At 36.5% G+C, this 11,873-nt stretch overlaps 1 protein-coding gene across 1 annotated transcript in view; it reads right to left on the bottom strand.

The window, feature by feature from the left end:
- The window catches only part of scamp2 (secretory carrier membrane protein 2), a 14,820-nt gene extending 3,254 nt beyond the window's left edge, over positions 1-11,566 (bottom strand). Inside the window, exons 1-6 of the mRNA XM_026201971.1 lie at positions 11,411-11,566; positions 7,782-7,865; positions 7,464-7,538; positions 7,269-7,383; positions 5,817-5,945; positions 1-138 (exon numbers count right to left, since the gene is read on the bottom strand). The exon at positions 1-138 is cut by the window's left edge and continues 22 nt beyond it. Coding sequence (XP_026057756.1) covers positions 1-138; positions 5,817-5,945; positions 7,269-7,383; positions 7,464-7,538; positions 7,782-7,865; positions 11,411-11,467 — 598 coding nt within the window. The 5' untranslated portion in view covers positions 11,468-11,566. The remainder of the gene's footprint in view (positions 139-5,816; positions 5,946-7,268; positions 7,384-7,463; positions 7,539-7,781; positions 7,866-11,410) is intronic.
- Positions 11,567-11,873: the final 307 nt, after the last annotated feature.

Genomic DNA, 11,873 nt, shown 5'->3' with positions numbered 1-11,873 from the left:
TGAACCAGCAGAGGAAGGAGCAGGGAGCGAACAGTATGAACCAGAGGATGGACAGGCCAAAGTCCACGCCTGCATCTGAGTTAGTGGTGAACTCAGCTAGACAAGCCAGAACATTCAGAAACAGCGTCACACACTGCCCTGCAAACACACACACACATATTACACAAGAGCCACACATCACATACGCACATTTCAAACTCAATCTGATTAAATACATTGTCAAGCAAACACATAATATAATGTTTTATTCAGCATTCTATGTTAATGTTAACTTCATGTGCGAGGGAATGTATTATCGCGAGAGTGTGCGTGACCGGAAGGGAGACTGTTTTTCCTGTGTGAAGGTTTGGCGCGTTTTTGGGGAGAACGAAAAAATAAAGATGACCTTGTGCTGAACTACGTCGTGTCTGTGGCTATTTTCATGGTAGCAGAGGATGGTTTCCAACTATAGAGTACCGCCTAAGTTTGACGAATCCAGACCATACGAGTGCTGGAAAAATGAAATTAGTATTTGGAAACTTGTTACGGATTTGGACAAGAAAAAACAGGCACTCGCGGTGGTGTTGGGGCTCGAGGGGCGAGCCAGAGAGACCGCTTTGGAAATACCCGCGAGCGATCTGAACGAAGACGACGGTATGAAAACCTTGCTAGATAAACTGGACTCCGTATTCTTGAGAGAAGAAAAAGACCGCGCTTATGAAGCGTACTCTCATTTCGACTCGATTTCCAAAGACAGCGCGGTGTCCATGGCAGACTACATCATAGACTTTGAGCAGAGATACAACCGCATGAAGAAGTACAACATGACTCTGCCTGACGCGGTGTTAGCGTTTAAGCTCCTGGACACGGCTTGTCTTGAAGAGAAGAGTAGGCAGCTAGCACTTACAGCGTGCACGGATTTAACATTCGCATCCATGAAGTCAGCGTTAAAACGGATTTTCGGAGGAAAAACCAGTGGAGCAAGCGGAGGCAGCGAGACTCTAGATGCGGCGTTTTTCACGGAGCAGAGGCCACCGTTTAAATTCAGACGGAACAACAGCCAGTCACAGAGCAGACAGTGGCAGCCACAGCAAGGTACAAACCCACTCGACAAATATGGTAAGCGAACAAAATGCGTAATTTGTCAGAGCACGTACCATTGGGCCAAAGACTGTCCTCATCGGAGAAATGAAGTAAAGCTAGCAGAAGATGAAAATGTCGAAGAGTGTAACATTACACTGTTTACAAAAGTCATGACGGACTCTGAGATCTTCCTAACTGAATCACTGGGATCAGCTATCATTGATACAGCATGCACACGTACTGTTTGTGGTGAAAAGTGGCTGGATAGTTACATGAAAGACCTGAGCCAAAGCCAAATAGAGAAACTGATGCAAACAGAATCTTCAAGCTGCAGACCTTTCAGATTTGGTGATGGTCAGGTGGTACACTCCAATAGAAAGGTAAAGCTTCCCGCTAAGATCGGACCAACAAAATGTCACATTGAAACGGAAGTTGTTCCTGTTGATATTCCCTTACTGCTGAGCAAAATGGCTCTAAAGAGAGCAGGAACTGTTTTAGACATGGAGAATGACAAAGTTGTCATGTTCAAGCAACCAGTGCCTCTTGAGCTCACTAGTTCGGGACACTATTGTGTTGACATTAGAGATGGTAATACTGAAGCGGACACCAATGAAAGTGAAGTCCTTGTCGTCACAGCAGAGATGTCTACAAAAGAGAAGCATAAAGTTCTCCTGAAGCTTCACAAGCAGTTTGGCCACGCCTCTGCAGACCGGCTGCAGAGGCTCATCCTCAGCTCTGGAAATACTGACAAAGACTGTCCAGTTATTCTGCAAGAGATCATCCGTGACTGTGAGGTATGTCAAAGATATAGCAGGACTAAGCCCAGGCCTGCTGTTGGTTTGCCTTTAGCCTCAGAGTACAATGAGACGGTGGCAATGGATTTACATGAGCTGGAACCTGGCATATGGTACCTCCACATCATCGACCATTTTACACGCTTCAGCGCTGGAAACATTGTGAGAACAAAGAAAGCCTCGGAGATTGTCAACTCTTTCATTCACTCATGGATAAGTGTTCATGGTGCCCCAAAACGGATATACACTGACAACGGTGGCGAGTTCAACAATGAGGAGATAAGAGAGATGGCAGAAAAATTCAACATCGAGATGAAGACTACAGCGGCATACAGTCCTTGGAGCAACGGGCTGCTGGAGAGACACAACATGACACTGACTGAGATCCTCCTGAAGGTGAAAAGAGAAAATGGGTGTGGCTGGCAGATTGCTCTAGACTGGGCTCTAATGGCCAAAAACAGTATGATCAATGTGCATGGTTATAGTTCACATCAGCTTGTGTTTGGTCACAGTCCTAATCTTCCCTCCGTTTTGGTTAATAAACTGCCTGCTCTAGAAGGCACTTCTATGAGTACTAGAGTAGGACAGCACCTAGCAGCATTGCATGCTTACAGAAGAGCATTCACAGAGGTGGAATGCTCAGAAAGAATAAGAAGAGCTTTACGAAAGCAGCTCAGGCCTACAGATGAAAAGTATGAGACAGGAGACAGAGTGTACTACAAACGAGCAGACAGTACAGAGTGGAAAGGCCCTGCTGCAGTTATCGGTCAAGATGGCTCTGTAGTGTTTGTCAGACATGGTGGGATCCTTGTCAGAGTACACCAGTCCAGGCTGAATAAAGTTAATGCATATGATGAGGATACACCTGTACTACCTGATATCCCTGAAAATAGTAAAGAAAAAGAAAACGTAATACACACTGATGTGTCAGAGAATTCAGATGATGAAATGAGTGTTAACAGAGAAGTGCAAATCCCTGAAAACACAGAAACAGATGATAGAGAAGACATGAGACAAACTAATGAGACAGAGAGTGATGCTACTAATACAGTGGGTTCAACTGGTGTCAAACTGAGAACAGGTCAGACAGTGACATTTACAAACAGAGATGATGGTACTAAACACACTGCCAGAGTTTTAGGCAGAGCAGGGAAAGCAAAAGGGCAATATAGAAACTGGTACAATGTGCAGTATCTTGAACCAAATGGCAGCGAGGGTAAAAAGGAAGCTTTAGACATGTCACATGTTGATGATCTTCTCACTGAATGTGAGAACACCGATGGTGATGTACTTATTACCAAAGACATCTCTTTTGATGCTGCTAAACAGCAAGAGATTGAAAACTGGCAAAATAATAATGTTTACGAAGAAGTCACAGACAAGGGTCAGAAATGTATCTCTACTAGATGGGTCTGTACGTTGAAGGAAACTTCTAATGGTATTGTTCCCAAAGCCCGCCTTGTGGCGAGAGGTTTTGAAGAAGTCAATATTCATGAGTTACAAAAAGATTCTCCCACATGTGCATCAGAGTCACTCAGGCTGCTGTTAGCTGTTATTTGTCAAAACAAATGGCAAGTGAATTCTATGGATATTAAGTCTGCTTTTTTGCAGGGAATGGAACTCTCAAGAGACATTTACATTCGTCCCCCACCAGAAGCGGGCGTGGACAATGTGTTGTGGAAACTAAAGAAATGTGTGTATGGACTTGCAGATGCTTCTCTCTACTGGTACAACAAGGTTAAAGAACTCATGCTGAACAGTGGTGGTAAAATGTCACGGGTTGATCCTGCAGTGTTTTATTGGCAGAATGAGCAGTCTGAGGTGACAGGAGTACTGGCATGCCATGTGGATGATTTTTTTTGGGCAGGTTCAGAGCATTTTGTAACTAATGTCATCCCTGTACTTAAATCTGCATTTCACGTGGGTCGTGAAGAGCATGAGAGTTTTTCATATGTGGGGATGAACATTGCTACTGTGGGTGGTGTAGTGCAGGTGCATCAGCACAGTTATATTGAAAACCTACAATCAGTTCACTTACAGGCAACACGTGCTGTACAGAGAGAGGCTCCACTAAACGAGAAAGAAAGAGAACAACTCAGATCCAAAATAGGACAGGTTCTGTGGGTTGCTAAACAAACAAGACCAGATGTTATGTTTGACACATGTAGCCTAGCATCCAACATTAAGAATGCTACTGTTCAGTCCATACATGAAGTGAACAGAGTGATCCGTAAACTTAAGTCAGAGAAGGTAACACTTAAGTTTCAATACTTGGGCAACAGTGATGATTTGAGTTTGGTGGTTTTCAGTGATGCTTCACTGGGTAATCTTCCAGATGGAGGCACACAGGGTGGGGCTCTAATTGCTCTCATGGAAAAAACAGGAAAGTTCTCTCCACTGTTTTGGCAATCTAAAAAAATCAGACGTGTGGTAAGAAGCACACTGGCAGGAGAAACCCTTGCCATGTCAGATGGTATTGACAATGCTATGTTCTTGGCTATGCTTTACTCTGAGCTCACTACTGGTAAAGCTGATCTTAATGCTCTTCCCCTTATCTGTGTTACTGATAACCATTCCCTGTTTGATGCTCTTAAGTCTACAAAACAGGTCACAGAGAAGAGACTAAGATTAGAAATAAGCGGTGTCAAAGAGCTCATACATGCTAACAAAATCAAAGAAGTGCGTTGGTCAGAAGCCAAGTCACAACTTGCCGACTGTTTGACAAAAAAAGGTGCTTCCTCTCTTATGCTTCTTAAAGCGCTGTATGAGGGTGTATGGAAACTGTAATATCTGGTCCATTGAGCATCTATCTTGGTACAGTTTTTTTTTGTTTAAATACACAAACGCACTTTAATGTTACTGTGTTCTGAAATTTTTTTTTTGTGTGTGACAATGTTTTATGTCAAAAACACCCGTTCATTTTTTTTCTTATTTAAAGAAGAGAAGGAGATTGTTAACTTCATGTGCGAGGGAATGTATTATCGCGAGAGTGTGCGTGACCGGAAGGGAGACTGTTTTTCCTGTGTGAAGGTTTGGCGCGTTTTTGGGGAGAACGAAAAAATAAAGATGACCTTGTGCTGAACTACGTCGTGTCTGTGGCTATTTTCAGTTAAAATTGTATTACAGCCACAATATCTTGAAATGAAGTATTTCCAAGTTATCTACATACAATAATGTATATTTTCATATCAGTACTGTTATTGTTAACTAAAACTAATTAACTACTAAACAGTTAGTAAAAGCTATAAAAAATGGTTTTAGATTTAATATAAATATAGATAAAATTAACTATATTTATCAGATGGAAACGTTTACAACTGAAAAATTTGAAATGCTTTCTTTGGCAACTAACTAAAATAAAATAGGTTTAAGTTGAAAATAATAATAATAATAATAATATATAAAACTGAAAACTAAACAGGAAACAAAGTAAAACTGACAAAATTGTTTTTTTACTTGGAACAACATTTGGAATAAGGATTGTTTAAAAAAATAGCTCATAAAAAGTATTACATCATGTATAACTGAAATTAATATTAATATCAAATAAGAAAACTAACATTAGAAGTGTTAACAGAAATAAAACAAGAAAGTTCAAATCCTATATACTTATATATCATTTATTAAAACTAAAAAAAGAATTAAGCAAGGTAAAAAAAAATTATATATAACAATTTAAATAATAAAAAACTAATAAAAATTACAAAGCAATATTACTAAAACTACATTTTATTTAAAACTAAAATTATAAACTAAAATATTATGACACTATGTAATTAATCATAAAATAGCACAGTTTTATGTTAAACAAGAAAATAAAATCAGAATTAAGAATTTACCTAAAAAAATAAAAATAAACAAACAAATACAACTTTGTTTACTTGTATCAACATTCCAAATAAGATCAGGAGTATGATAAAAAATAAAAAATGACTTTGCATCAGAGGCCTGTAAACTCACACATCCACAGGTAATAGATCATTTTGCAGAGTCTCTGATGTTCCTGCGGGATCTCCTCAGAGAAGTCCTGGTAGAAGCAAGGCTTGATGGGAAAGAATTTGGGAAGAGGAGGCCAGTTGTTCTGTTTGCCTGAGGAGAACAAGTGTGAGGTGAGGCAGATGCCCATATCCCACAATCCTTAGCGGCAACCTGTCAAACACTCACAACAAATAAAGGCACCACTGACCTGTCTTTTGATTTATGCATTCACTGTAAGAATTCAGATGTGTGTAAACTAAGTCACAATAAAATATAAACATGCTGTGCAGCATATTTTTTAAAGTTGTACCTTGCAGTAGTAAAATATAAAAAAACATTTTCATTACTTTAAATAAAATAAACATCTGAATATAAAAAATAGATTAATACAAAATATTAAATTATTAAAATTAATTATTAATTTTTTTGTAAATTATATAAATAAAATTACTATTAAATCATATTTTAGTATATTAAAACTTCTTTTATTTCAGCTTGTTGACAGTGTTAGTTTATTTATTTTAGCTCTTATTCATATTAAAAATGTTTTTTTTTATCTTTTCTTTTATATAATTTAGCAGTTATAAAAGAAATAAAATATACTGTATATGTGTATACATTTTAGTAATTTTGTTGTTTTTGTCATTTTTATATCTTCTTGTTTTTATTTAAACATGATTTAAAAATACTTTGTAGTACTTTTAATTTTGAGTTATTTAAGAAGATCAAGTTAAACTAAATGAAAATGAGAAATATACTAGCTGAAATAAAATATTTATTTTTTATTATTATAATTAATTTGACTCAATGTAAAGGTTACTTTATTCCAAATCATGTTTTTTATGCTTCAGTTTTATTTAACTATAATAACCCTGACTAAAACGTGATCCAAATTATTTAGACATAGTTCAACAAAACAATAAAAATGACAAATACACACAAGAAATTTACTAAAACTTTAACTTAAATTAAAAAGAAAACATAAGATATTAAAATAAAATCTAAATATAAACAAAAACTAGAAGAGTTTATTAATAATAAAGATGTTTAAGTCAGCAAAGGGCATCTTTTGGCTTCTCTCCTGAGGGAGGGAGCATCGCGCAAAATATTACTAATGCACGTTTATTCAAAGCAATAAAATAAATACATTCATGCATTTAGCAGACGCTTTTATCTAAAGTGACTTACAGTGCATTCAGGCTAACATTTTTTTACCTAATAGAAATAAATTATACAACATGACTATCTTTGAAAAAAAGTGCATAATGTATAAATTAATGACTTTTTGACTAGAGAGGCTAAGAAAAGCAATAAATGCAATGACCGTGCACCCCTGATAAGGCTGCCTGATGCACATCTAAAACTCGAATGCATTTGCAATTTGAATATTAAAAATACTATTTATTTGTTTCTGACAGCCGTGGTGTGTGTTACCTGTCGGCCCGCCTCTGTTCTGCAGCTCTTGTTCTCGTCGCTCCAGCTCTGCAGCTTTCTTCTCCAGCTCCTCCTGCTGTTTGTGCAGACTGGCCTGCGCAGCTGCAGCCGTGGCCTGCGCACACAAGAGCCTTATAATCAGACTGCTGTACTGATGTGTGTGTGTGTGTGTGTGTGTGTGTGTGAGGCGCTGACCTGTGGACTGGGCTCCACTGACGGCTGCAGGACGGCGGGCTGAGACGGGCCGCTGGAGGCCGGGATGGTGCTTCCCTGATGGATAAAAACATCAGTTACTGGGATTTTAATTCATGGTAAAATGCAAACCTCTGGTATTTTGTTTCATATTGCTGCTCAAATACATCACTTGGGGTTGTATCTGGAGGATTTAAAGCTGTTTTACAGTGGAACAAATGAGTTTAACGGTGGTAAAATCAGCGGAGCTCATAAGAGCACAGTTCTGACTCTGCTCAAGACATTGATCTGACACGATCTCTGAAGGAGATCTGGACTCACCGTCACGGTGTGGCCTTCAGGAAACGGATTGAAGTTGTCAATGTGATCGATTCCAGAGCTGGTCACCTGCGTGACAGACGGATCCTGAAAGAGATGAACACCATCAGCATCAACACATTTATATTTAGTCATTTAGCAGACGCTTTTATCCAAAGTGACAATGGCAGCAATCAAAATCAGAGTTTATTCATTTTAAATATGTATATTAATAATCATTTAAAACCAAATTAGTGCTGGTGCTTTAGCAAAGAAAATGTTCAATTACTACAATTACTAACTTCTTATATTAAGTATGATATATTTGTATTACTTCATGGATGCAGGCCAATTGAAAGCATGATATATGAGTGTTTTACTGTGTCACATGCCTCAATTACATTACACAGAGAGTTCGATAGGTCACAGTCATCTGATAATATTTGACAAGCCTCTGTAGTCACAGGGAGGAACATTCACTGATTATTACTCATTAATCAGGACAGGCCTCTACAGGAAGACACGTAGAAGACAACGCTTCCTTCATCCTCAGAAACACCCAGGACAAGTCAAAGAGTCAAATCATGAGAAACCAACTTCACTGAAGGGTCTCGTTCCAAACATTTTAAGCAAAAGTACGATATGAGCACTGCATCTGACATTGTGTCTCTGCAGTCTGTCTGGACAAACACACCTGCCCTCACCAGACCAACACCTGACATTAATGACTACACACTTTATCAGAAAGAGACATTTTGGTATATATATTTTTTTGTCTTTGTGATCTTTTGTAATATTATCTGCATTTTAGTCTTATTTATAGTAAAACCATGTCACAGTGTTAAGTTTAAATAATTGTCTTTATTTCAATGGGATGGAAAAATACAAATCATCTACAATGCTATGAGGCCGTTTATTTATATGGCACATTTCATATTCAACCTGCGTTAGATAAAAGGTTTTAAAATAATCGTAAAAATATCTCAACAATTAAAAATTCTTAAAAATGTATTCAAAATGAATTAAAATAGTTAAGAATACGAACAATTATTCATATTACTGGAGACGTTAATTAAAATAAAAAAAGCTCTGAATCTAATTTTTTGTTTTCATGCATGAATTAACATTTAATTTTAATTAAACTACAAGAGCAGCCTGTGATGAGTCTGTGTGCATCCATCACTTCAAATGTCAAATAAATTGAGAGAAAACAGTTATTTCACAATATAACTGCATTTTTTTTAGGGATGCACGATAATATCGGCACAATATCGGTATCGGCCGATAAAAGCTTAAAATGACCATTATCGGTATCGGCCGATATGAATATTTCTGCCGATGAGCCAAACCGATATTCTCCAAGTGAAATAATTGACCTGTTTTTCAGATGTGAATGTCTGTCTACATTTGTAAAATAATAAATTTATGGTAAAATCAGTACAGAAGAGATACATGGATTTCTCTTCAGTAAAATTAAAGTTTAAATATATCAGTATATATTTGTATATATATCGATATCGGTATCGGCATCGGCCAAAATTATTCTGAAAATATCGGCATATCGAATATCGGCCAAAATCCAATATCGTGCATCCCTAATTTTTTTTTATAAATGCACCCTTAGATGTTTTACAAAAATTATTTCAGCAAATTATAATTTAATTATAATAATAATAATAATAATTGATATTATAAATAAATATGTTTAAAATTTTATAATATTAAATATAATATTATAATTAAATTACAATGAATAAAAATTGAGAGTGCATCATGTTATATTTTTTACTTTTAAAACTATGAGTGGGACTAAAGCTAAAACGACTTTACATTTAATTGTAAAAGGAAACTAGAAGGCTGTTAGATAACACAGTAGTAGTAGTATTAAAATAATTTTCCGCTAAATAAGATCTAAAATCTGAGAAAGCACAATATGTAGAATAGAAGTATTTTATCATTAGAATTTGTAGTATTTTAACATGAAATGACACACTTATCCTTTAAATGTGTGCAAGCGCATGTTACTTTTTTTCATCAGATATAAAAGATGTCTGAAGTTCAACTAGCTGGGTCTGGGTCAATGACATTATTGAGTATTCAGATATCTGAACCTTTAACTACTGAATCTTTATCAGCAGATCGAGCGATGGTAAGACTGAAACACTGACGCCTTCAACAAACACTGCAGAGCATCTCTCCACACACTTCCCTACAGCCATGACAATCAGTATTATTACGCCACACCTCATGAAATATGATATACCACGTCATAACTGTCCCTGACACTTCCATGAATCAAAAGCATCAGACACAGCAGAACATCACTGCTCAAATCAGTGAGAATGACAGCACAACAAACAGACCGAGAGAATAACTATCCCAGGAAAACTATTGCAGCCTGTGATGAGTCTGTGTGCATCAGTCTGCAGCTTACACTTAATACACTTCAAGTTTACATCTATTGAGAGAGAAACCACTTATTTTCAGTTATGTCTTTACAGTATTTTTCTCCAAATAAATGCAGCTTTGGTGAGCATAAAAAAACTTCTGAAATGAAATGTTTAGTGGTTAAACTCAGATTATTGAAGCATGTTAGAATTCCATAATAATAATAGTAATGTGCATGTATAATTTAAATATATCATTATCATTATAACTAAATTATGAGTATAAATTAAGAGATAACATGCAATATTTTTATTAAATTATACTTTTACCAAAAAGCAGAACTATTAAAGTCAACTGCAAAAAGAATCATAAATATTAATTATTATATTATGTATATATTTGCTTATTATTGTTTAATGCATGTCAACATGTGATGTTGAGTAAAAGTGCATGTGTCAAATACCCTGTAAATATTACGATCTGTGAATAATATAATATAATGCATAATTATAATATAATGCAACATGTTTATTATTGTTGTTTTATTGCATTCCATGTTTTTTACGTTTATAAATTGTGCAACTGCAAAAAAAAGGGAAGAAACATGTAATATACATGCAATAGGCAATATATATGTACACTTATTTTATTCACATACATTTTAACCTAGAATTGTATAACTTTTTACAAATAATAATAATAATAATAATGTTAGTTAGTCAAATACACCACTGTGACTTTTTGCATTGTATATTTTATCATCAATCATCTAAGTTATTGTTGGAAAATTCACTTATTCCACGTTTCACTTGTTGTGAAGGAAGCATATTGGCAGCCCTGCATGTACTGATTTAGAAATAGGAGTTGTTTTGAAACGCGTTTCCGCTTGATCATGCGGCGCGTGAAGAAGAATCGCAGGTAATTTAATCATAGCCTCACAGAGACTCACAGATCTTCATCAGGCAGTTATTATAAAGATATTACAGAGCTCGAGTCTGTTTTGATATTAACAGGAGTGGCACTCTGGCCTTCAGCGTGTCACCAAACCTGCGCGGATCCACCCTTCACCAGCGACATCTAACTAACTAACTAACTAGCTAGTTAGTTAGTTAATTAATTAATTAGTTAGTTAGTTATCACGGGATCGACCCTGATACGTCCGCATCCGAACCGAACTCATCTGAACTAAAACTCCCCATCAGCAGTACAAACCCCACTGAACTCCCCCAAACTTCAGCTCAAAGCGGTCCTCCCGTGTTCCTCACCTGGAAGGGATTGACGTCGACTGGATCTTCAAACGGGTTGGAGTCAAATCCCGACATTGTAAGGTGCTTTATCCGTCTTTAGAGTCTAAACTGAGCGGCACCAGAGCTGCGATCGTTGCTGTTTCCTCTCTGCACTTCCGCACTGACAGCGTGATGCGCGTGCGCTGCGACGTAGACGGATGTTCGGTTTATTTATTTATTTATTTTTATTATTATGCTTTAAACGACAGATACAAAACAATACAACAGACAATATAAATCCACTGTAACAAAGGATAAACTAAATAATATAAAATCATAATAATAAATAAAAGACAAAAACAAAAATGCAATCATAAGCAAGCATGACCTTTACATTACTCATATAGTTTTAAATATAGAACACAAACGGACAGTTTTAATCGCCTTTCTATTAGTACTATGTTGGATAGTACGCAAGTAATTTTGCAACTCTTTATCTTTT

This window comes from Carassius auratus, chromosome 25 (assembly GCF_003368295.1).
Source record: "Carassius auratus strain Wakin chromosome 25, ASM336829v1, whole genome shotgun sequence".
NCBI lineage: Eukaryota > Metazoa > Chordata > Actinopteri > Cypriniformes > Cyprinidae > Carassius > Carassius auratus.
This window is presented reverse-complemented; position numbering and strand designations above follow the sequence as displayed.